Source organism: Notothenia rossii (assembly GCF_949606895.1).
Source record: "Notothenia rossii genome assembly, chromosome: 9".
Classification (NCBI taxonomy): Eukaryota; Metazoa; Chordata; class Actinopteri; order Perciformes; family Nototheniidae; genus Notothenia; species Notothenia rossii.
In genome coordinates, this window is record NC_136907.1 from 79,589,508 (window position 1) to 79,617,153 (window position 27,646).

General features: G+C 40.7%; 1 protein-coding gene across 2 annotated transcripts in view; it reads right to left on the minus strand.

Moving 5' to 3' along the window:
- Window positions 1-7,090: 7,090 nt before the first annotated feature.
- Window positions 7,091-27,646, minus strand: part of adcy8 (adenylate cyclase 8 (brain)) — a 116,688-nt gene continuing 96,132 nt past the window's right edge. For both annotated transcript variants that reach the window (XM_079652209.1, XM_079652210.1), the window contains exons 14-19: window positions 26,175-26,253; window positions 20,139-20,297; window positions 14,486-14,632; window positions 11,157-11,249; window positions 10,082-10,196; window positions 7,091-8,948 (exon numbers count right to left, since the gene is read on the minus strand). In XM_079652209.1, the coding sequence (XP_079508335.1) occupies window positions 8,449-8,948; window positions 10,082-10,196; window positions 11,157-11,249; window positions 14,486-14,632; window positions 20,139-20,297; window positions 26,175-26,253 (1,093 nt within the window). In that variant the 3' untranslated portion in view covers window positions 7,091-8,448. The remainder of the gene's footprint in view (window positions 8,949-10,081; window positions 10,197-11,156; window positions 11,250-14,485; window positions 14,633-20,138; window positions 20,298-26,174; window positions 26,254-27,646) is intronic.

Genomic DNA, 27,646 nt, shown 5'->3' on the forward strand with positions numbered 1-27,646 from the left:
ATTTGGAGACCGTCTCTCTAATGGAAATGTCTTGTAGTTGGAGCACCTTTGCACTTCTCAGCCACCTTAAAAAACAGATATTGAAATTAACACTCCTTCAGCTACAATTAACACATTTTAATTGTCCGTCAAAAACTAAATTCCAACACCTTACAGTGGTGCACCTGCGTTGAGTTAAATGCAGTAGCATTCCTCAGGTGTGTATTATTTCTCTGCTGCTAATCACAGCTGGGCTCGGTGTATTCGTTTCAAAGGGAGTATATCATGAGTAAGAGCCTTGCATGGATAGTGAATCGTAAAATGAGGAATCAAACATTGATGAGTGAGCTGTTAATAATGCAGAGGCAGGGAAGAGATCTGTTGGTGAGGAGAAGTTAAAGGAGCAACGCGGGGGTTGCTCAAATGAAGCTGGAATAATATCCCAGAATCTGCACAATTTGGGCTTTTTTAAATATGCTCTTTCAGAAGAAAAGTATTTCATGTATTTATTTATTTTAGCTTGCTAACGTTAGCACTGATTCCCACATTACTTTTGGTTCCTGTTACCTCCGCCACCAAAAAAGAAAGTAGATAGGCCTACCCTTGAAGGAGTTTTTTTCAAACATTTTCAATGACCTCCAAGACCTTGTGGGTGTGGAAAAAACCGTGTAAACAGTTGTGTAATATATCCAACCATCTGAGGACCTTTGAACGTAGAAGAGGCATACTTGTCAAACCTCCCGATTTTCGCAGGAGACACCCGATTTCGTTGCCCTCTCCCGGTTTCCTCCCGGGGTCATATTTCTCCCGCATTACTGACATTATCAGATTTACTCAGTACTGTTTCCACTCGGACTTTAATACATCTACACCATTGTTTGGTTTCCATGGTAGCGCGTCTCTTTAGTAGCGCGCGCAACTGAGGGTGAGTCAAATATATAACCGAAAACAGAACAAGTATCGACAACTCTACCCTCTGCTCACTCCTTTTCCTGAACAGCCCACATATGCTCCATCAAGGATGGTGCTACAGGCCGCAAGGCAGTGCACTTACAACTACAATAAGCATGTTAATGTTCATCTAATACAACTTCGGCGATTAACTAGCCCCCCCCCCCCCCCCACGGTGGTTTTGAAATGCTCCTGAGGTCTCAAGGTTGATAAGAAGTGCAAGGTAGTTAGCCTAGCTTGCTAACGTTGCTAACAGATTCCCACTTGGCCTTTGGTTCCTGTTGACTTTGTGCATGATAGCAATGGAAGATAGTTAGCATAGCTTGCTAATGTTAGCTCTGATTCCCACTTTACTTTTGGTTCATGTTACAACAGCCACCAAAAAAGAAAATGTATACTCTGGAAGGAGTTTTTTTCAAATATTTTCAATGATCTCCAACACCTTGTGGGTGAGTACAAAAGGCAGGCCTAAATACATTGTATATGCTAAGTTTTGTGTAATGTGATTAGTCCAGCCATCTGAGGACCTTTGAATGTCTAGTAAGTGGAAGGTAGACTAGTTTGCTAACGTTGCTAACAGATTCCCACTTGGCCTTTGGTTCCTGTCGCCTTCCTTCAAGATAGCAGTGGAAGATAGTTAGCCTATAGCTAATGTTAGCACCAGTTAACTTTAGTTTCTGTTAGTGGTCCATTGTCCGTCCTGCATTATAGCGAGTCAGCATTCCAGCTAACGTTAGAATTTTTTTTCCTTTATGGATCAAGATGTGGTGAAGGCACATAGATATCTAGTCCTGTGACCTCAACACTAAACATAACTCAACTCTTAAAAATAAATATATATGTTTTGCTTATATAGTGGGACATACTCGTAAATAGTCACACAGTTCTTTATATAACAAGCTAATCAAGCATATCAGAACTCACCGTGCACCTCAGAGCTTTGCAGCAATGCTTCCAGCAGCAGCATCACCCCTTTACAAGATGTAATGCTCTCGTATAGATGGAATCATTGACTTTGCAGACTGATGCTGAATAGTAATGTGAACTCCAGATGCTCCGAGTCTGAGAGGCAGGCCGTGAACTCTGAAACCTCTCCATCATCTGTACTGAAATGACGGCGTCACCCAGAGTTAATCCTCGACTTTTCTAAAAATAAACCCAGATTTCAAGAAAAGATCTCAAATCAAAAACATAAGCAGGGGAAACAAGAGGGAGAAAGAAATTCTTAGAATTGCAATTCTAAACTTGAACAGGTGAGACATAAAAAGTATTTATTACGTTTTTCTGTATTGAACTAGTTAAATCAATACGTTTTTTAATTAACTCTGCTAAGTCGTGCAACTTGTTACTGTTGCTAGCTGTCAAATTTTCCAATCTCAGGAGCAGGAGAGGACTCTTTAAAGTAGAGACACTAAATACTGATATACACCAGAACAGAGGACTCTTTAAAGTAGAGACACTACATACTGATATACACCTGAACATCAGCAGGAGAGGACTCTTTAAAGTAGAGACACTACATACTGATATACACCTGAACATCAGCAGGAGAGGACTCTTTAAAGCAGAGACACTACATACTGATATACACCTGAACATCAGCAGGAGAGGACTCTTTAAAGTAGAGACACTACATACTGATATACACCTGAACATCAGCAGGAGAGGACTCTTTAAAGTAGAGACACTAAATACTGATATACACCTGAATATCAGCAGGAGAGGACTCTTTAAAGTAGAGACATTACATACTGATATACACCTGAACATCAGCAGGAGAGGACTCTTTAAAGTAGAGACAGATATACACTTGAACATCAGCAGGAGAGGACTCTTTAAAGTAGAGACACTAAATACTGATATACACCTGAATATCAGCAGGAGAGGACTCTTTAAAGTAGAGACACTACATACTGATATAAACCTGAACATCAGCAGGAGAGGACTCTTTAAAGTAGAGACACTACATACTGATATACACCTGAACATCAGCAGGAGAGGACTCTTTAAAGTAGAGACAGATATACACTTGAACATCAGCAGGAGAGGACTCTTTAAAGTAGAGAAACTAACCTAACGAACCTCTTTTCTTACATTTTGCTGAGTGCTGTCTCAGAGTCATGTTATAATGGACGTTTCTTTTCTCTTTTTGTCCGGTCTGAGTCGCCTCTTTTGTCCTCGCTGACCCATTTGTGTGTCTTTCAGGTGTCCCGACGAGACTCTTTTCGATGATGATGATGATGGGGCTCCGGGGCTTGTTTCCTAGCAACAGGCAGGCTTGTGTGTTGGCGCTGGTCTTTATGTAACGGTGATGGTTTGATGGTTGAATGTAGGGCGCTCAGTCTCCGGGGATGTTTGTGTCAGCGACCATGACCCCCCCTCCCTCTCTATGGGATGGATGGGGAGTAAACAGAAAGGGCACCCAGCGTGAGTAACAGACAACACATTCATCTCTCTAGGTCTCAGTTTGGGTTGTGTGATGAAGTGTTTGATCTGTACGCTGAATGGATGGGGTTTCTTCAACATGAGAATGTGAAATACTTACTTTAAAAGGATCTTAAACATGTACTTTATAACATTCATTCAAAGTAACCCCTAGAAAACTTCAAATCCAAATATGCAAACAAAGAAGAGAAAATGAAAATGGTTTAAGATTCACTCTTAATTATATAGTTTCAGAATCCAGACATCTAGATTAATAATTATTATTTTTGCAATTTGGCCAATTGTACTGTATGGTTGCTGTGACTTAATACTAGGTAAAACAATTAAAAGGGTCAATTCATTTAGTCTGAAATCAGATACATGATAGTAAATAATGTGGATTGATAGCAGGATTGAATTAAACAGGGATTTGGTTCCATGCAAACATATTCAACAACACTATGCTCTCCATCATGCTGCTGCTGCATGTGTTTCTGAATAACTGCAGGCGTTATAATTAAAAAGTGATGTTATGGTGAGAGAAGGCAGTGGTAGGCTTATAGGGAGACCTTTTCAAATATGTACTGTACATATGTTTACATCTATTTCAAATTCAACATCCTCTTCTTTTATTCAAGTGTTCACATATTTATTCTGTGTCAGATCACGAGTTGTGTTTTTGCTTAACCGGTGTCTTTGTGGAATACTGAAACACTTTTTAATCAAGCATCTGTAACAGTGTGTGTTTGCATGTCTTGCGTGTGTAGTTTTCTATCTCTGTGTGTGTGTGTGTGTGTGATAAGAGGTGTGTCTTTTTATTTGACGGCACACAGGTGTTTTTAACTTTGCATCATCAACACCTCTCTGACCTTTCCCTTAATGAGTTGCACCTGTTCTCACACACACACACGCACGCACGCACGCACGCACACACACACACACACACACCACAGCCAACAAGCCTGTGGTCGCCATGGCAACTCCTTTCTCCTCATCCCTCCCGTTGTTTCCTCGTTTTTCACGGCTAACAGAAAATCCATACGAGGAAGAGGAGCGATGCTTTCCTGGTGCACACACACACACACACACACACACACACACACACACACACACACACACACACACACACACACACACACACACACACACAGGTTGTTGTGTTTGATGTATTCATCATGTCTCGAGGCAGATGGGACAGTGGGAGGACATTCAGAGCACTGAATCTAAATGTATGTGTTATTATTATTATTATTATTATTATTATTATTAGTGTGTGTAAAGGGTCAGAAATTGTGTGTGTGTGAAGTCGACTGTTGGAGGATTCCTGAGGCTGTTTCCTGTGCGGCGTGTTGGAAGAAAACGGGTTTAAAATGAAGATTGAAGATTCATATTTAGATATTTTAATGGTTCTCTTGTTAGCGTGATTGAGTCCTGACAGCTCTCATCGACTTATATCATCGTTAACAGCTAATTTATTGAAATATTCCCTTCTGTTTTGTGTTAATCCATTTTACATGTACATAGTTGACTGAATCCTGCCCTCTTCGCACCTCTGTGTCACTTGCGCCGTCTTATTTTAATTTTTTTATCTCCGTATTTCTTATATGTCTTAAGAGTATTGTATTTATTTAAGAATAAATAGCCATATAGGCTAATTTCATCTGCAGTCCCCGGCAGGTTGATGGCATTAAGAGAACATATAAAGCAACAATTGAAGCACGATTGCATCACATATTAAAGCACATATTCCCAACTATACACCCTTATATTTAAACACATTAACATGCAACAGATACAACATCACACACATGAGCACGGACACAAGCTAATAGGCACAGATCATATGAACAATAATAATGAGAAAGAACCCTACTCCAGGAAGCGATGTTTCACTGGTTCGGTACGTTTCACAGTTGGAGCTCTTAGACTTCAGACTTTTGTATTGCCACCACCTACACTGTAGGTATTGTGCATATTCAAATAAAGCCTTTAAGGGTTAACTCTTGCAATGGGAAATGTTTGACACACAGCAGCACCTCTGACAGCCCCTAGTGGTCAAACGACACCTGCAAGATATCACAAGGGTTTTAATTGACTTATGGTAAATATCACTATGTTGCCTTACATGTTTGTGAGAGGAACTGCTCGTGTCACCTGCCTAATCCATCTTCATAACAATTCCTGTGATACTAATATTCCATTTATTCCAGCACTCTTTGCACTCTGCACTATTTCCCTTCTGTCTGTAAATATGGTATTTAAAGTATGTACAGTATAGCCTATAGATATATATATATATATATATATACATTGTAATAGCAATATCTGTGCATAGTGTCAATGTTAATGTATTCCCTATTTAGATTTGTTTTCATAACTATTTCTTTGACTAATACAAAGTTATTTAAATGTAGCGTACACACACTGACTGAATACTACAGTCCTGTTTCTTTTTTCTCACAACATATTTTCTAGTGAAGTTCTCAGGGACTGTTTTTCTGTTCAGTAAAAGTCATCAGAGAACATCCCATAATATCATCTGTTTCTAAAAGCTCTGCTCAGTGTGACTGCAGCAGAGTGACTGAGCGCCTCCTGCCATCTAGTGGCCAAGGCAGGGAACTGCATGATAATAATAAATAATTCAAAAAGTCAAATAAATGTGATTTTATGAAAACAAGTAAGAGTGGAAGTCTATTAAACATGACATGTGCAATATTAATAATAATAATCTTCCATAATAACGTGCAATTACATCCGCCACTACGTGTTTTTGCACTATTCTACAATGTCCTTCGGGATAAATAAAGTCCTATCTTATCTTATCTTAAAACGCGTTTAAAAACATCTGTATTTGGGCTTTGAATAACGTATTCGTCCCTGACTGCATGACATTTAAAGATTCATTTCTCCTTTTGTTTAAATCAGCGAATTTTAAAGTTCAAATATTAGATCTTTTGTTGTAAAAGTGCGTTTCGGACGTGTTTTTCAATGTGGAAAATGAATAAAGTTCATCTGCATTACAGGCGTTAAGTGTCTGCTCAGTGGGGTCACATTTTAAAACATCATGGCAGATAGGAGTCAGGTAACTCATGTATATTCCAAACTCCTTCGTTGACTGATAAATAGTCAGTGCAGATGTTCGGCGTCGTCCAGCAGGCGTCAGGATCATCTCCTCTCCTTCAAACTATCCTGATAGGATTCCTCAAGAAGAAGGCCAATTTCTTTCTCTGATGTGGAAACAAAAGGTTATGTGTGCAGCCGGAAATGTGCAAATTAGATGAGATTAAAAGCACAATTTCTTCTTTAAAGTTCAAATCAATAGCAGAACGTTTATCAGCTTTATTCAAAGTTATATAATCTGATGGTTTGTTTTTATTTATATCAATGCAAGATCAGATAAGTAACTATCTGACCTATTTGATCTTTGTGTATTTTATTCAAATGTGTCCAATTGTATTTTAGTTCATTTTGTTCATTTTTGGCGCGTTATGGCTACGGTAACATTGTTTTAAAATGAACTAAGTTCCTCATCATCAGAAATCCTGTAAAAAATGCCATGTGCAAATATAATCTCGATCCTAGAATATACTGCATGACAGAGAAATGCTAAAAGAGCATCAATAATACCTTAAAAATGAATTTGCTGTTGTTTAGAAATGATATGACCGAAGTGGACGTCTCGATGCTTCTTGAAAACAGAAGCTTAATACAGAATAAAGGCAACCAGACACATGGCTTGTATAAAAATTAGACCCCTTTAATTGTGTTCTCATATATAAAAGAAATACAAAAAAGAAACATCGACACCGGGCGAGGGTCAGCGGGACGGGGGTTTGGGGTTTTGGGCGGGGGGCGACATAAAAACAGGAAGTGGAAACGACAGGAGGAACGTCCAATAGTCCGAGGGGATCGTTCCAACAGATGAGGGAGGAGGAAACAGATCCTCTTCCTCCTCCTCCTCTTCCTCCTCCTCTTTCAAGGACAAAGTGGAGCCTCAGCTCGACACACATCAGTCAGAAGCAGAGCAGCTGCAGGAGGCAGAAGCCATCTGATTGGTTGAGTTAAAGCCCTTTAGTTAGAGTGAACATTCTGACATCATATGAAAACTAAATCTAATCCATTGATACCACTTGTGTCTCGATATCGGGAAGTCCCCTAAAAGACGCATCAGAGTTAATAGGCTTTTCTGAAAAACTGTTTTAAAGTTTGGCTTTTTTATGAGAGCTCCATTTTTAAGATACAGTTGAAAACCTGATATTCTAAGAAACTAGAAGATCGGACGAATTCAGTACAACGAAAACACTTTGGAGGGAATATGTAAGAGACTTAATTTACATTGTCAAAGCAGCATGATTGGTCATATATCAATGTGTAGGCTAAGCTAAGCTAAGCTGCTAACTAACCTCACAAAGTTACTAAAATGGATCTGATCTAGTTTCGTGTTGGGGCTAGTTTGGTTCACTGATGGTTAAACAAGTCATAAAACCCTGAAATGAGTCAGCATTTGACCATTTTCCAGATGCCTCGTCTTGAAGTTAACGTTTCTTTGAATATGTTTGAAGCCTGAAATAAGGTTTGTGGTTTCTCCAAGCTGTGAAATGAAGTTTTTTTCTGTATCTCTGCATGTCTGTAGGTCTGTCTGTGTACAATCACTCCTACCACCTACCTGTGTATTAATTGCGAGAATAAAGAGGAGGGCATTGGGATACTAAAATCCATCATACAGCCCTGAACATCTAATGACTGCCATCTAGTGTCCAAAATAATATTGCACGATATTTCTAAAGAAATGTATATGACTTTCCAACAATGGACATAAATGGAGCCTGCAGGGACTTCTTTATTCTCGAAATTAAGACTCCGGACTTGATTGCGAATAATTGAGACTTCCAAAACAATGACTTGCTTTCAACAGCTGTTTACTGAAGTTGCGATGACTCCTAAAGAACTTCCAGCTGCTTTTCTTTCGCCACTAAGTCAGAAAGCTGCACTCGCTGAAGTTTAACTCAACCTCTGGGACGGTTTCTGCCTGGGGAGCCTCTCTGCCTCTGAGGGACTCTTCTCTGTGGAAACTGAAATCCTGTCATGTGCTCTTCAGGACAGCTCAGTCTTATCAGCTGGCTCCGTGTGATGCCCGCCTCCCGACTCGGAGGTACCGGGCGCTAACAACGTCCTCCGGTTGTAGTGGTGGTGGCCCTTCATGATGCCCGAGTTGTTGTTCTCGTTGAGGATCTGCTTCTGCTTCTGCCTGTTGAGCGACTGCACCAGCCCGAGCACCACGGCCGCCAGCGAGTACTGGCCGGTGATTTTTCGCGGCTGCATGATGAGCGGATTTGGTTGAACGCGGCCCGACAGGAAGTGCGTCCGGATCTTTCCCTCCTGCTCGCTGATGCCCTTCACGTAGATCTCGCCGCGGTACTCGAAGGCGAATCCGCGCTCCTTCAGGATCAGGAAGGTGTCCTCGGGGACCTGGATCTTCCCGCTGACGCCCGTGCTGTCCATCCGGCTCGAAAGGTTCACCGTCTTCCCCCAGATATCGTACTGAGGCTTCTTGGCTCCGATCACACCGGCCACCACCGAGCCGTGGGCCATACCTGACGGTGACACAAAGTAGCTGAGATGTGTTGTGTGTTGTTCTTCAAATCTATTCCTTTACTAGGTTATAAATAGAGAAATATTGAACTGGTTAAGAAGGGCATGTGCTGTGTGTGTCCCCGTCGGTGACATGTACCCTTTAAAGGGGTTTGACTCAACCTTAACTCTAAAAACGGTTAGGCTGGACCTGACTGGCACCCCAGCAACTTCAGTCAAACTGTTACAAATTCAATATTCATTTTTAGTATTTCAAGATACTATCTTTTCCTAGATCCAACCAGGTTGTCTATGTCGAGCAGGGAATGTTCCGTAAAAGAGACATTGTGCATTTATTGAGAAAGCATAAATGTAGGAGATAACTATATATTTGATATAAACTTGTAACATATCCTATAAACCTTTCTATGATGATATGTTTGACTAAAAAGCCTCTTACATCTTGTTAATAGTCATACATCAGACTTGAAGCTACTGATTGGGACCACAAACTCGTTAGGAAAATGTTTAACGAGGTAATAAATGAAGCAAGAAATATGGTAATTCTTTCATCGGCTTCTATACAGACAGTAGCTCTAACTTCAATCATTGTCGACACTATTTTCAGTCATCCAAACCACAACCTTCACCTAAACCCAATCAAGTTATTTGAGAATGTTTTGGTAATAAATAAGGAAACATGGTAATTTGTCTTAGACTTCTGTGCAATCTGAGATCTATTAGCAACCAGGAGACTCGGGTTGCCCTTGCTGGCATCAAGATACGTTTTGATGATTTTGCTTCAGTTTTTAAATCACTATGAACTAAATATCTTTGGAGTTTAATATTTGTTAGATAAAATAAGATCATCTTCATTTCAGGATTTCTTTTTGTATTATGTAAAGACATTCTAGAGACGTAAAGATGAATTCCTATCAACAAAAAACCTGATGGATGGATCAGTTAAGAGACACTGTAATGGTTTCAGTTAAGAGACACTGTAATGGTTTCATCCTACACCCTTCAATATGGGGTTTAAAAGAAATGAAAGACAAGGCTTTAAAATGCAGATAGAGATATTTATCTGAATTTTCAGCATTTGACAAAGAAGTCTAGAGCAAATCGTTTGAAAGGAAGAAGTAAAAACCGCTCTTACCGATCCTCAGCTCGAAGTTGTTGAAGGAGTGTTTGTTGATCTCCTGGATGCTCTCGTTGAGGGCGATGGCGAAGTCCGCCAGCTCACACAGGTGACCCCATTTATCTTCACACTGCTGTGGGTCACAGGAGAAGAGAAGGAGCGTCACAAAGGGAACTGGAAGTCTGACACCAGAGTGTGTCCACGTCAGAGAAAAGGTCTGTTGTGGCTCTGGAGGCGTAGAGGTCACGTTGTCAGGTTCCCAAAAAAGAAAGCTCCATCTACTGACTGAGCTTTCTATTTCTACTTCTGCTCCTACTATTCATACTGCTGCGATTCATTTGTACTTACTTTTTGAGATTTGAATTGCACTTTTTCACCATTTTGTACTTTATCTTTGAAACAAGTTCTTACAAAGCTGCATTGTGATTAAACAAAACTAACCAATGAATAAACAATTAACCATTTCAAATGTTTGGCTTAACACTCTCTATGTGTTCACTTTGCCTTTGTGCAGCACTTTTCAAATGTCCTTACCACGCATGTATGGTGTCCTTTGTTTCAGCAAACACTTAACAAAGTATGAAGCTGACAGGAAGCCAACAAAGGAAATCTGCTGGCTGTCAACTCCTCTCTCTTGACTTGGAAATCTGCTTTTCAGAAACACTACACTGTCTAACTGTGTACTTCCTTCTCCGCTGTTTCCATCAGAACGGAAAACAGAACATTATTAGCTTAGCTGAATAATGTGTGTAAATATAACTTTAGATCAAATGAGTGATTTAATGTAGACTTTTAGTTTATGATAGCCCAACATATTCTGATAATGTACAACACGTCCAGCTACAGTGAGTTTATGTCAATCAGGCTTCAACCGTAGATTTGTTGAAAACAGAAAACCAGTTGTATTTGCACATTTAGCAATGAGTGTTTAGGACATGTGGTGAGCCGAGTTTGAGGAGGTTTGCAGCTAACCACCAAGATCATGATCAAGATAACCACCAACCCAGAGAAGCACCAGGTCTCCAGATTCTGAAACAGCATGCAGGGTTAAAGTGATATGTTGTGAGTTCAGGTGGAAGCTGGAGGATCTCACCTGTTTCTCAGGCGACAGGCCGGAGACGGCCATGTAGGTGCTGCCGATCGTCTTGATCTTCTCGATGTCCTGGAAGCGATCCTCACCAAGCAGCTGTGACACAGAGAGAGACGTTTATTAGTCTGACCCTAATGACAACCTAAAGGACAATAATCCATGTGCAACCAAATGTTACCAACATTATTACATTAAGCTTCACGATCTGGAAACACTTTGAAGACGGAAACATCAACAACATCCAAACTAGTCAATACCATGTGGTAAACACCTGTCCATCACAAGGTAGCCCAACACTAAAGCATTCCCTGCCTCATCGTCTATTTTACTCAAAATGGGACCGTGATTTACCAAATGAACATCACGCTGTATTGAAGAAGACTTGAAACAAGAGATTGAGACCAGAAGCGCAACAGGAAAATGTTTCTGATGTAATAAATCAGGTTAGAAGTAAGAAGACTTCGATACAATGAGACTTTCCAAAAGGACGCATCGCCCCCTGTTGGATATGATAAGAAAAGCAGGTTTAAGACGATTCCCCAAAAGGCTCCGATTGAGGCTTCTTGTTATGACCTTTGACTGCTATTAACACAAGTTGACTGTTTATGCTCTAAAAACCTCGGTCTGGGAGTGATTCAGGACCGAACAGCTTCCAGTCCAGACTAGAAGGACTCCAATGAAATGGAGTCAAGCTCTTTATTCCGGCCAAAACACCAAATGCTCAGATGTGATATTGCACTCTTTCAATTCCCCTCGTAGAGCAGCATGAATAATGGACCGTTGTGTTCGCAGCATGAGCACACCCTGGTCGTTATGTGTATTGTGTGTAGGGATTTCCTTTGAGTCTTTTAGAGTCCTTCAGAATTATTAGGTAGGTTTAGTAGTAGGCATGGTTAACAATGGTGAGGTTGTGTCTTAAGGGGGGGGGGGGGGGGGCGGGGTGTCACGGCTGCTGCTGCTGTCTGCTCGTTAACCTGTCTGGGATTGTTTTCAGCTGTGTATGTTATTATGTATATGAGATGTCCCGTTGCCCGGACGCCATTGGATGCCAGTTTCCTGTCCCTCCTCCGGTAGGCGTGACCGAAGATCTGGATTGGAGCAGGTTGGGCCCGACTCACCAATCCCTGCCCACACCTTCCGGGGACTCCTACAAGAGTGTGTCATACGTCTTTCGGTGCTCTCCTTACGTTCTGTGTAGCTCTGTGCTAGTTCTGCTACCGTGGTTAGTTAGGGTGTGCGCTTTAGTGTGTTTTATGTGTATTCTATGTGTATTCTGTGATTGGTGACGGCGTCGAACTTGACTATTTTAGCCTTAAGAGCCTGTATTTTTGGTTATATCATCTTTATTTTGAGTTTATTATTAAAATCAACCTCTTACCAAGAACACCTGGTTTCGTGTTGCTTCCCTTTTACCCTAAGCGAGCTGGGGACGTAACAGCACTGACTGCTGGAAAGGTCAGATGTTCTGAAACTGCCTCAGGAGCAAACTCAGCATCACCCTGCCTACCTGACTGACTCACACGATGAGCAACAGACAGAGGGAAGAACAAACAAAGCTTTGACTTCAGAGAGGAGGACAGTCAGCATCTCGCGGGTTCAATGGGATTCCTCCATGTGATTTTGGATTATTGCAGAACATTATCTCTGTGTCAAACCAACGTTTATCATGTTTTGCTAGTTGTTCTCCGATGTGATCACACAGCTGCTGATATGACAAGCCACTCGTCTGTCTGTGTTTGAGCAGAAGGTGAGGGCGTGGCCGCCGGCTGCAGAGAGCTCAGCTGCTGTCTCGCTCTCATTAGGAGACTTTGACACGTTCTGTCAAAACTCAGTGGAGTTTCCGTCAGACCAGACCGTCGGCTGCAGGAAACCTCAGCAAGCAACGTATGTTTAAAGAAGTCCTTTTTGGTTTCAGAAATCCAGACACTTTTCATGTGCAGAAGAATGACTTTAAGGCAGTTTGACGAATAAGGAAGTGAATCCTGAAATCCTACACACGAAATGTAAATCATTCAATATAAGGACTGACTTTGCTTTTTCTTTTTCTAACCGTACAAATAAATATGTGACCCGCTTCATCGAAATCAGTCGCATTGACCCAAAGACACATTTTGAGCTGTATACACTGCTGGAAAGAGGAGATTTCTAGCTTTCTAATGATATCAGGATTGTTTTTTTACTCCAAATATTAAGCAAAAATATTTCACATTATATAATAACTGTTACAGAGTCATCATTTTGAGAAAAAGGCCTTCAAAGTTTCCTCTTCTCTGGAATCCATCGATCTGATTGGTTGATTGATTAGCGGAGCAAAAGATCAAAACACTACGGAGGGAAGATATTTTCGTTTGGATTGTTGGTCTGGGGGAAGCTCTCGAGTGTGTGTGTTTGTGTAATTCTGCGTTTGTGTGTATTGTGTTTGTTTCCCGGGGAAAACACTCACGAGAAACACAGACTGTTGTTATGCCTGCTGTGACGTCAAGTTACTCCGTTCTCTGCTTGTAATTATGCCGTCACAAGCTTCAAACCTGTATTTATCTGAATTTGCCGAAACAAGTTTAATATTCTGAAAGCCAAGACTTTGTTTGTTTAAAATCAAACAAAACACCGAACCCCGAAAAACTATATTTTTTACACAAACCCACGTTTCTTTTGAAATGAGCCGTTGCGACTTTGGACTGATTTCGATACAGCGGGTCACAAATGGGTTTTTTGCAAAGGCATGCATTCCTTATGTTTCACTGTCGTGGCTCAGTTGGAAGGATTTTGTATTTTTGTTTGCTTTAGACTTCTTTCTCCATCATTATAAAACCTGTGAGAAGTCTTTCTGGAGGCGTGTGGCGCAGTGGACTAGTGCGTTGGTGTTGGGATCAGGGGAGCACAGGTTCAAACCCCACTGCAGTCAGCATGTCGTTGTGTCCCTGAGACACTTCACCCCAAAGTGCTCCTGTGGGGATTGTCCACAGTATTGAGTATGGAAATCGCTTTGGATAAAAGTGTCTAACAAGTGACATGTAATGTAATGAAGAAATCCTGAACTGCTGAACCTCATCACAGAAAGCCAATAATCAAACTCTTACACATCCTTCTGTATCTCGTTTGGGGAAATCAATACAAGAGGAAGCTCAGTCCTTTATGAAACAGTCTGCATTATATTGGAAGAGTTTAGTCTCTTCTTTCTATCTGAGGTAAACACTTTCTCAGCTCCCCTGACACGTTGGCATGAATCAGCTCTGAAGTGTTCTGGGCAATAAGCTGCATGCTTTCATCAGAGATGTTTTACTTATAGACGCTGCTCCCCTGCATGTCGTGCGAACGCTTCAAAGTCTCACCTCGTCGAAGTCGGCGATGATTTCGTTGAGGAGCCGGAGGCACTCGACTCCCTGGTTGTTCATCTCCGTCTGAGAGTAGAAGTCTGCGAAGCCCGGGATGGAGGCGAACATCACGCCCACCGAGTCGTACGACTGAGAGTACAGCTCCTGTAGAGACACATCACAATACATGGGATTTAAAGCGTTTTTCCTAATGCTCAAAGAAATGACGCTTACACACGGCAAATGTTCCGTCACTTTGTTCGGAGGAAAGAAAACATGTTTCCGTCATTCGTACCTTTTCTTAAAGAGGCCCTATTATATATTTGATTATACTTCTTACTATTTTGGGGCTGTCCCTTTCCTGTAGTGTGTTATATAGGTTTTTTTCCCAGGGCCATATGTGCACTAAACGCTGCTAATATTTGAATTATATAAGCCTTCCGTGCAATACGAGGGGAATCGTGCAATTTAATTTATTATTTATTTATGTACATATTCCCTATCATGTCTATTTAAGTCCTATTTCTTGTTTTTATATTGTCTTGTTGTTTTTATATTGTCTTGTTGTTGCGTGTTGGCACCTTGAGTTCATTGTAATTTCGTTGTACCTGTACAATGAAAAATTAAATATCTATCTATCTATATAGGTTTTAGTGCATGCAAATGGTCTGCAAAGGAAACACCTCCATTGCAAAGTGTGTAGTATATATGTTGTTGAAGCCTATCATATCACAAGAGGTTGGTAATAGGACTTCCCAACAAATCATTTACAATATTCACTTTTTTATATTCCGATGGTGTGAACATTGAGGTTTCTGATACAGAAATCGGAGGTTCTCTGAGAATGAAGTGTTTTTTATGTTGTAATGGTCACGGTGTATCGGGCCTGCAGGGGATGACTTTGTCGGAGAATTATTTAAATGTGGCCAAAATGAAATAGGCATGATTTCAGCACAGAATTAACATTTTGAGAAAGCATCCAGACTTTAGAGATACGAGTACAAACCAAGCTATATCTCCATGTTTCAGACTGTTGCACCTCCTCACTACTGTTGTGATATTCTCTTTGTACCCTCTGTGGGGGGTTAGGAAGATCCCATCTTGCAAATTGTGGTAAAGTAACCCAAAAAACCACGACAGTTTTTTTCCCATAATCCACAACTTTTTCTCAGAATACTACCCAACCATCCCCCGGCTTTAATATGATTTTAACTAAAACACAGCAGTAAAAAACCAAGGTTTGAATGTTATGATTCTGATTCAGGTGATGCTGCAGTACACTGCCTCCAGCAGCAGGGGGCAGTGTTCACACACAATGAGCACAAGCTAATGTATTCATCCCGTCACTAGGAGCACATTTTAATGATAGACCGGTAAACAAAATGTCCGGCCATAGTTCAACATCTCACATAAATAATTAAAGATCAGACTCTTCTCACTCTGTATTCTGCCTGACTTCTTATTTTAATTGCACTTTATTTTGACATCTTCACTGACATTATGCACGCTTAATGAGCGCAGTCAAATGTCAGAGCTTCAGCTGAGCTCATTTCATTCCTCTGTCCTTCACCGCGGCTCTTCAGAGTTCAGAGGTTTATTTAGGAGTCATCCTGCACGACAGATGGGCGGCACACTAAAAGTGTGTTACTGTGTCTCTGAAACAACTTCAATATACTTCATTATTTTAGGGTAGGCGTCCACAGCTGACTGGAAAGGTTATAGCATATAATCCACATCAGTTTCAAACTCAACATTGCCATGATTTTAGTTTTGTGTGGATATAGTTTCTGGTTTTATTGTGAAATGCCTTCTCTCCTTGTGTTTTTAGTCATGCTTCCCCTTGTGTTACTTGTTGGTTCGTCATACTTTAAATACATTCAGTTTGTTTATATCTGTCACATGTATATATATATCATACTTGAACAACTCTTGCACTTCTGGTTGGATGCAAAATACATTTCGTTAGTACTTGTACTCTGTGCAATGATAATACAGTTGAATCTAATCTAATCATTTCAAAGAAAGACTCAAGACTAATTGGCAAAACGCGTCTTATCAGGACTTATCTTTTTCCCGCTTATTTCTTCTTATATCTTCCAGATTATAACACTTTCCAATATTTCTTATTATACTTTATACTATGACCTTAATACGATCAAAACAGAGGTTTATTACATTTGGAGAATCAAGGAGGAACAAGTATCACAGCAAACGGTCGTGAACTAATAAGACGAATTGGCAAAGGTTGTCTAATCAGGACTTCACTTTTTCCCATATTGCTTCTTATACTTCAAGTACGACCTTCATCAGACACAGAGACGGTTAAAAAAGCTCAAATTTGTAGAATTAAAGATAACTGAATTGAATCAATATATCACGGTGTAATCGACCCATCATTCAACACAGGAGTCTTTAACAGATATTCGTTTGACAGAGTCTCAAAACACCTGCAGTATTGTCTGAATACAAATATCCAAACAACTAAAAACGTTGATATAAAAAGCACTCGAGCTTTCTGTCACCTGAGTACTTCCACAGGTCCTTATAGGAGCCGTTTCCAGTATCCAAACCTCCTGATCAATAATGCAACAAGTGATCAGGACCCAACCTTAATCTCAACGGATGCATTTTTAATCACGTCCTCTTTTTATCTGCTCTCCTGACATCCATAATTCATCGGAGGCTCGCCTTTTGTTTGAGAGGCAACGGAAGATCAGAGGAGTCGACGGAGCGCGACGAGGACAATACGGAGCGTGTGATAACCTTCCTCCGTGACTCCATCACCATCAGCATCATCCAGGAGAAGAGAGCATTACTTTTGATTTAAAGGTGACCTATCATGCAAAAATACAATTGTGTACGTCTTGTATACATGAATATATGTCCCCGGTGTTCCAGGGAACTCACCAAGTGTCAGAAAACACAACCCTCTCTATTTTCCTCCATACCCAAATCTCTAAAAAAGGGGCTGCAACGGATCTGATACAGACTGATCCAGATTTGAACACTTCTATGACGTCACAGAAGTGGCGCTACGGCTTTTGGGCCAACTCCACCAATCAGGAGGAGACAGCCACGGACATTGCCGTTGGAAAGCGCTGGAGAGGCTGTAGTACATATGCCAGGCCTGTAGATGGTGCTGTTCTCACAGAATCAGCCCATGCAAAGACAGTGTTCAATTGAGCGAAATGAGGAATGGCTAAAATGCATGATCTGTTTGGTATTTTGAAAAATAAAAAGTATAAATATGCCTTATATAGGAATGGTCCTACACTATATTATTCACATATAGCATGATAGGTCCACTTTAACATTTCAAAGCCTCTTTACTTTTACTTGAGTAAAGAAGTTTAGTCAGTACTTCTACTTTTACCAGAGTATTTTAAACACGAGTATCTGTACTTCTACTTGAGTAAAGGATGTGTACTTCTACCCTCTCTGGGCAGGATGACATTAAGCTAAAGGCACTGGTGGAGAAGGGATGTCTGCAGGGAGAAATCACACTTCACTATGTGGCGGTCTAGTGAGTCTCTATTTCCTGTGACCCACCGCCATGACGTACACTCTGAACACGTGACTTTAAGAGCAGTGTGTGCATTCGGACTGCTTAGTAGGGTCTTAAATCACAGGAGGTGACGATCGCCACCGTTAGCAAGCTAGCTAGCTACCAACGGTATCGCTCACCAAAATCATTGTATAATAATAATTCATTCATTTTATTTTATTTTATGCTCTAAACGCTTCACATACATTACATATATTACAAGTATTGACATGCAACAATGAATGAAAGGGGCTTTATAGGGTTGAGCTATATAGTGCACGTCTTAATAATCAAAATGATTCAATATAAACGCATTTGAGGAAAGTCTAAAGTACGTAAAACAATCATAAAAGTCATTTAGTAAATGGGCTGAAACGCACCAGAAGTCCCGTCTGATGAGTGTGTGATGTGTGTGTGTGCCCATTAAATAACTCGTAATGAGCGCAGACAGCTCTATTCAGAGGGAGTTTAAAAGCACAAAAGGAAAAGGGCAGCAGAGATAAGGCGAGCGAAAAGAGAGATGAGGAAAAGCTTGAGTGCGGAGGGAGGTCAGCTGAGTCACTCCTGCGTCGAGCAACAAATCGATGTGTTCTCTGACAATGTGTTATTAAAATCCAATCAAATCCTGTCTCTGTAAAAGTTAGCAAAAGCAATTACTTTTCTTTTCTCAGCGAACGGATTGCAGGGGACTGATTTCGGAGCAGGTCAGCGGTAAAAGAGACGAGGTGAAAACGTGACGGTGTGTGATTTGTTGAGTTAAATATTGAGCTTTAGAATCTCCTTTGGTCCTGGCTCACTTAGCTAATGCTGTCCACCATGTCCATCAGCATTAAAGTGATGATTGGATGTATGAATCCAACCTATGGTTAACCCTAACCCTAAGCTATTCAATGTATTACCTGGAGTTGATGGGGAATCAAGACGTTTGGAGAGAGAACCAATGATTTATTGTCTCTTCCTTTGCGAACAGTATTAATAATAGAAGTAAAACCTTCAGATGTGTTCAGGTGTTGTGGGACATTTGAGGCTTCCTCTCTTCAAAAGTATACCATGTCAGGGTAGCAAGAATCATGAGCATTAGCTTCACATAAGCCAAGCCTTTTTTAAGTGCTACAAACTCAAATGCTCAGACTTTTAGTCGACTAAAACTTGAAGGCTACTGTTACGTGCCGTAGTGGGTGCTGGTGTTCGTGTGTGTGTCTTTCTCTCTCTCCCTGATTGTCTCCAGGTGCAGCTTCTCCTCCAGGTGCTCCCAATCACCAATCAGGGACCACCATAAAGGACCTGAGAAAAGCTGCAGTCGCTCTCCCCTTCTCCTCTGGCTGCCTGGGTGCTGCATGGTGTCCCTGTCCCTGTCCCTGTCCCTGTCCCTGTCTCTGTCTCTGTCTCTGTGTGGGACCTGATTATATTTGTGTTTTAATTTGCTTTGCAAGTTGGCCGGTGAGCCCGTTTTCTGCTTGTCCATCATCGGTAATTAAACCTCCCTTTGTGAAGATCAGTTTCCGCTCTTGTTTCTCGTGCCTGGTCGTTTCTGTGCTTTGTTACTTCCCTTCGTACCTCTAGATTAGGAGGGAACGTAACAGTGACTAAATATGACTAAAACTAACAAGGACATTTGACACAGGACTAAGTTAACAATTAGCTGACGAAATGAACACTAATTCAAATCTAAAGCTGTTCATCAACACACTATTGAGTGTGAGAATTCCCACAAGCTCCTGAACACATCATCATCATTTCATAATACCCTGCTTTAAATGGTGTTTAAAGCCCTTCAATAGTGTTTCATTTATCTTCACGGTCAACTCTATATTTTTCAGATGTTTAAATTCTAGAATAGTTTATTTCCACTCTTTAATTTCTACTTAAGTGCAATGCCTTGTCTTGTTGTTTTTGATGCTGCTGCAATGTACACAAGTACCTCTTATCAAACTGAAATGAGAAGCTACTGCGTCATCCAGGAAACGTCTTCTCCGGGATTAGTTGTTCATCAACAAACTATTGAGTGTAAGAATTCCCACAAGCTCCTGAACACATCATCATGGAAGAGCCTGCGGTTGTATTTCTAAGCGATCAATTGGCGAACAAACAAATCAGCAGATGTGTGACGGGGTGTTTTGTGCAGACCTCGTTGTCCCGGTCCTTCTCCAGGAAGTGTCGGGCCACGTGGCTCGGCAGGATGTTCCTCAGCATGTTCTCGTTGTGTTCTCGCAGCTCCTTCATCTCGTTGATCTCCTCTTTGGCCTGAACGCGCCACAGGAAGTCCAGCCGGGCCGTGTACTCCAGCTGAAGATCAACAAAAGAAGTTATTAGAGTGTATTTTCTAAAACATGATGAAAGCCATACTGACTTTTCTCTCATAGGCTAAAGGGCAGGACATCACTTTGTAACACTCTCGCTCCTATTGGCTAACGCTCCAACACATTGTGTGTGATATGCTAAAGGGCAGGATATCTCTAAGCCGGTTGACCAATCAGAGCAGACTGGGCTCTGGTTTCAGACAGAGGGTGAAAAGAGGTGCTGCAGCACAGACAGTATGAGAACAACAAAGAGTTTTTTGAACATTAAAGCATGGAGACATGTTGAAGTAGACTAATTTGACACTAATATCAACCTGAAAACAAGCATAATGTCCTATTTACCACAGATTTGTTGTGTACAATGTTTAATTATCAAGAAAAGAATACGTGATGTCCTCTTGACGCTGAAGTCAGATCTCTGTTTTCAGACTTGCTAATGTTAATAAGGTATCGCTAAATGTGGGGTTGTTTGCTCACGGTACCTGGCCTCTCTCACACGGAGCTTTAGAAGCAGATTCTGTACAAATCTGACAGAACTGACTTTGATCGATGCTTAATAAGTCCGTACGGAGAAATACTTGACCAATAAAAACAAGCTTAGAATATATGTTCTTCTCAATACAACTATTAAAGTATTCATCCATCCAGACTCTCACCCTGACTGTAACTCCTCAGTGAACTCTTCATAGAAACAAGTCAAAAGGTCAGCTCAGTGTTATTTAACATCTTCTCCAAACATTACTTGACTTCTCAAGGTCTGAAAATCCATATCCTTATTTTTCAAAGCATTTTCAGTGTTTTTAAACTGGCCTTCAAGCACCTACTGCTTAAGAATGCAGGCACAGATCAGAGGGAAGTCTGCTGCTTACATCTTTTAGATGAACGGCTTCATTTAAAAAAGTTGGATCAATTATTGAACACAAGAGAGCGATCAATCTGAAGTGCAGCACAGGATTCAACACAAACTGTTTTTCTGAGTGCACACTTAATCCAAAGTTATTGAAATACATTAGAGACAAACAAATGTCGCTACCATTTACTTTGCACTTGCACGGGAGAGAGGGGGGTAATAAAAAACAAAACATGAAATTAAAAATTAATTTCAGGGCCAGGCAGATCTGTCTGTGGAATTAAAGCGTTTCTCTTTCAGTCGATTTGCGGAAACAGTTTTGTGATTAACCTCGATATCAATTAGTCCCTCAGTCACGAGAACTCATTTACTGTTTTCCTAATTAAGTATGCAAAGCTGCTCTGGGATAATTAGTCGGTCGCTCAGCACAGACACTTTCAATCAGAAGAGAAGTGGATAACAGCCGATAACAACACCAGTAAACATGTGACTCATCAGCGTTAGAGCTCTGACACACGGTGTAATTCAGTTCACTGCAGAATGAAGCTGTTCTGATCCGACAGACTTTGAACTAGCTAAGGTTAAAATGAATGAGGATATTAAATGAAAACTTAAATGTGGAAAGTTAACAGGAAGTAAACACTAAAGGGAACGGCATAAGAAGACAGTCAGGAAGTAAACAGACAGGAAGTAAACACTAAAGGGAACAGAAGAAGACAGACAGAAAGTAAACACTAAAGGGAACAGTAGAAGAAGACAGACAGGAAGTAAACACTAAAGGGAACAGCAGCAGAAGACAGACAGAAAGTAAACACTAAAGGGAACAGTAGAAGAAGACAGACAGGAAGTAAACACTAAAGGGAACAGCAGCAGAAGACAGACAGGAAGTAAACACTAAAGGGAACAGTAGAAGAAGACAGACAGGAAGTAAAGACTAAAGGGAACAGCAGAAGAAGACGGACAGAAAGTAAACACTAAAGGGAACAGCAGAAGAAGACAGACAGAAAGTAAACACTAAAGGGAACAGTAGAAGAAGACAGACAGGAAGTAAAGACTAAAGGGAACAGCAGAAGAAGACGGACAGGAAGTAAGCACTAAAGGGAACAGCAGCACAAGACAGGAAGTAAACACTAAAGGGAATGAACGAAGAAGACAGACAGGAAGTAAATACTAAAGGGAACAGCAGAAGAAGACGGACAGGAAGTAAACACTAAAGGGAACAGTAGATGAAGACGGACAGGAAGTAAACACTAAAGGGAACAGCAGAAGAAGACAGACAGGAAGTAAAGAGACAGGAAGTAAACACTAAAGGGAACGAAAGAAGAAGACAGACAGGAAGTAAACACTAAAGGGAACAGCAGAAGAAGACGGACAGGAAGTAAACACTAAAGGGAACAGCAGATGAAGACGGACAGGAAGTAAACACTAAAGGGAACGGCAGAAGAAGACAGACAGGAAGTAAAGAGACAGGAAGTAAACACTAAAGGGAACGAAAGAAGAAGACAGACAGGAAGTAAACACTAAAGGGAACAGCAGAAGAAGACAGACAGGAAGTAAACACAAAAGGGAACGGCAGAAGAAGACAGACAGAAAGTAAACACTAAAGGGAACAGCAGAAGAAGACAGACAGGAAGTAAAGACTAAAGGGAACAGCAGATGAAGACAGACAGGAAGTAAAGACTAAAGGGAACAGCAGAAGAAGACGGGCAGGAAGTAAACACAAAAGGGAACAACAGAAGAAGACAGACAGGAAGTAAAGACTAAAGGGAACAGCAGATGAAGACGGACAGGAAGTAAACACTAAAGGGAACGGCAGAAGAAGACAGACAGGAAGTAAAGAGAGAGGAAGTAAACACTAAAGGGAACGAAAGAAGAAGACAGACAGGAAGTAAACACTAAAGGGAACAGCAGAAGAAGACAGACAGGAAGTAAACACAAAAGGGAACGGCAGAAGAAGACAGACAGAAAGTAAACACTAAAGGGAACAGCAGAAGAAGACAGACAGGGGGTAAAGACTAAAGGGAACAACAGAAGAAGACAGACAGGAAGTAAACACAAAAGGGAACAACAGAAGAAGACAGACAGGAAGTAAACACAAAAGGGAACAGCAGAAGAAGACAGGCAGGAAGTAAACAGACAGGAAGAAAACACTAAAGGGAACAGCAGAAGAAGACAGACAGGAAGTAAACAGACAGGAAGTAAACACTAAAGGGAACAGCAGAAGAGGAGTGACAGGAAGTAAACCCTAGCTCAGTAAGCAAACCGATGGGTTGTTATGAAACACAATAAAAGATGACCTTATATTTTGTTCTGACAACTTGTTATTACATTCTCTCCGTTGCGTCCATCATCACGGCAACCATTAGGTAAACTGGATTAATCTTCTGGTCTTCAAAACCATTCAGAATGAAAGTGGTGTCACAACCTAATCATTTGAAAATAAGAGCCTTGTCTTCAGCGCTGTAACGAAATGCTTCATAATGTAATTACTGCGCTCATGAAGAACAACCTCATCAACCAGAGCTATTAGTTCCTGACGTAAAAGCTCTGTGGCTCGGCTCCATAAACAAAACTCTAGGCGTGTAAAAGAGTTAGAAACATCATTACAGTATCTTGTACTGTCTTGCCGTGAAATGCACAATAAAATAAAAGTATAAAAGCTTTAGCCAATGTTTTTAATGCCTCAGCTAAAGACGACCGTGCTGCTAACTGAAAGCATTTTACAGATTATTAGAATGAACATTACAAGAATACATTTTGTGTGTTATCACAATTTGACTTATAAAGGATAGGTCTAACCTCGTACCAATTTCACCTCCAAAATATTTTGATTTTCATTGTGTAATCGTTGCAACAACCAACCATTAACACCACATTGAAAGGAGACCCCCCCCCCCCGACCCACTAACAGTGAATATTCTCTTTTTAAATTCACTCTTCTCTCCTCGCCTGATGCTTCTCACACGTTCATATTTTCAAAGCGCTGAGTGTTCCCGTCTTTGTCTGTCTGACAAACAAGTTGACCCGGGGAAAATCAATATGCCACTGCGTGACTTCAAATGAGGCTGTCTTCTACTTTTATAGGGCTACAAAGGACCCTCAATTAGGGCCGTCTCCCCTCCATCTCTGCTGATCAAAGGTTGCCACAGAGAGAGCATGAAAGCGTGGCGGGAACACCAGCTTCCCTCCATCTCTCTGATTACACCTTCAGAGAAACAACGCCTTGTGTTTCAGATGTTTAAATGGACTGGTTTGTTTCTGTTATTCTTTGCCTCTGAAGGAGCACACAGATATTACACTAAAACTTATTAAAGTATTCATTCAGACTCTCACCCTGACCGTAACTCTGCAGTGAACTCTTCATAGAAACAAGTCACAAGGTCAACTCAGTGTTATTTTACATTTTTCCAAACATTAATTGACTTCTCAAGGTCTGAAAATCAATATCCTTATTTTTCAAAGCATTTTCAGTGTTTTTAAACTGCCCTTCAAGCACCTACTGCTTAAGAACGCAGGCACAGATCAGAGGGAAGTCTGCTGCTTATATCTTTTAGATGAACGGCTTCATTTAAAAAAGTTGGATCAATTATTGAACACGAGAAAGAGAGAGAGAGCGATCAATCTGAAGTGCAGCACAAGATTCAACACAAATAGTTTTTCTAAATGAACACAAAGTCATTTAAATACATTAGAGCCAAACCTGATGGGTGTAGAGTGGTGCAGAAATGAGTCATACGACCCTAAACATGAGTCAGCATTCCCTGTCTGAAAATCAATGCTTTATGACTCATTAGGAGCAGAAAGTGCCACATGTGATGGGAAATGTTGGATTCTTAGAAGCGGACAAATAGATTTCAACCCCCTCCAATACAGAGCACATGGCTACCATGGCGTAGCAATTGGTGCAGGAATGAGTCAGAAAACCCGGATATGTGTATTTTATCACTTCCTGTCCCAAGGTCTGGAAATCAATGGTTTTCCGCCTGAAATAAGGTCTGTGGTTAACACAAGTTGAAGAGATTTGTGCTCTATGTTAGAAATATACGTCAGTAAATATCCCACTGGTGAATTTAAATACGTTGGTTGCCAATTGCATCGTCATCACGTCCAACATTAGCCACCTTTAGCTAGCTTAGCGGTGGTCACGTGAAGTCATGTGACCGTGCTGTAGTTCCTTTATAGCCCAACATTAGCCTCCTTTAGCTTAGCGGTGGTGACGTGAAGTCATGTGACCGTGCTGTAGTTCCTTTATAGCCCAACATTAGCCTCCTTTAGCTTAGCGGTGGTGACGTGAAGTCATGTGACCATGCTGTAGTTCCTTTATAGCCCAACATTAGCCTCCTTTAGCTTAGCGGTGGTGACGTGAAGTCATGTGACCGTGCTGTAGTTCCTTTATAGCCCAACATTAGCCACCTTTAGCTTAGCGGTGGTGACGTGAAGTCATGTGACCGCGCTGTAGTTCCTTTATAGCCCAACATCAGCCACCTTTAGCTTAGCGGTGGTGACGTGAAGTCATGTGACCGTGCTGTAGTTCCTTTATAGCCCAACATTAGCCAGCTTTAGCTTAGCGGTGGTGACGTGAAGTCATGTGACCGCGCTGTAGTTCCTTTATAGCCCAACATCAGCCACCTTTAGCTTAGCGGTGGTGACGTGAAGTCATGTGACCTTGCTGTAGTCCCTTTATATACATGTATCTCCACTGAGAATTTCTTTTCGTTTTTGTTCTACGTATTCTCAGAAATCTGTTTCTGAGATGTTGACCTCTAGTCCGACTACAATTGAAATTGGATTTTTGTTTGAATACTGTCAGTACGGAAGCTGTTATTGTCACCTGAGGTTTTCTTAAACTGTAGAGATAGAAGATAAACAAATGTCTGACAAAAATCTCTGTATTTTAAGACCCCATTAAAATATATTCTGGATGTTCTGATCCAACACATCTATGATTAAAGTCTGGTTATGCTCAGGTAATACATAAAACCTTGTGTTATGAAGAAAGTGGTGTGATGTTACCTGCTGTCCGTGGTAAAACACAGCCAGGAGGAACATGGCCATCAGGAGCAGAGACGTCTCTTTGGTCCCCAGGAAGTTCCTGTCAGAACAAAATGAGAGAAGAAGAATTGATTCAGTTATTGTGTTGAGGAATAACAAGTACAAAGTCCTCTTTTGTTTGTTTCACTGCGGCTCTACATGTGACAACACAAGACATCATATTAAGTATTTCCTTGAACTGCTTTTCCCTAATGTTTAACAAACAATGGATTAAAAAAGTAAATACCACCATCCACCATTGAAAACATCAATGTTTGTTTTTAAAGATAACACAGATTGCTTTAGTGACTAGTCTAATGAGTCTGCTCAGTTTGTTTTTGCACAGCAGGGGAAAAAACAACATGGTTTCCAGCTCAGATTGAACAAAGACAAGAAACATTTCAGACTGTCAAAGACTTATAAATACTTAATACTGGGATTCATAAGAAGTGCCTGTTGACGAATCACAGGCTTCTGTGGTGCGCAGTTTGAAGACAGACGGACAAACAGCTGATTTTGCTAATGTGTTTTTCTCACTTTGACCAATGCCAATATACAGTGTGTTCACGTGTTCTGCTTGACTAAAATAGATGTTCTTTACCCTAAACAATGCTTAAGAATATGTCTTGTATATATCATATTCTATTTACATGTATATAGACTTCTTGCAATGTTGTTATTTGTATTTTTGTATTTTATTATATAAATATGGTGCATTGCTCATAAGATGTCATTGCCATTTCTACACTGTAGCTTATGCCATTAAAACCTTTGACTCTTTGAATCTTGAATGCCATTACTGGTATTTACATATTAATTCTACCTTTCAATGAAATAAACTCTAATTAATTCAAATGTACGTTTCTGAGAATTTTCATATAAATACACAAAAGCTACTTGACTTGAAACTGAAACGTTTTGCAGTTCATACGATATCTTTGTTCCTCTCTTATGACCTCTTCTATCCTACCTCGGAGGGCCCTAAAGAAATAAACATGGAGCTCGTATGGAAACCTTTCCCTCAACAGGTTATCTGCTCTGGATCTATTCCTACGTCGTCACCCTAAAGGTCGAGGCACTATCACAGAGAACACATGCCATATGAGTTTTCTCACATTTGCAACACTTAAGAGCAGAGGAAAAGGTCAACGGCTCCCTGATGGGATTCTGAAGAGGGAACACACGGAGAGGTAAAGACAAAAGAATGTTCCTGTCTTTACTTTAACACCTGTGCTATGTTAATATGAACTTTGCAAGTGTTATAAAGGTTTGTTTCACTGAAGATACCATTAAACATGTCTAACCAGATCATTAACCGTGCATGAAAGTTCTTGAGTTACTTTTTATAAAGAGAAAGTCGACCGGAGGAGAGATGTACTGTGATGGTTCAAAAGAAGAAGTCTAATGAAGGGTCAAGTATTCTTTTAGTTTATGAATGTATTTCTTATATCTTG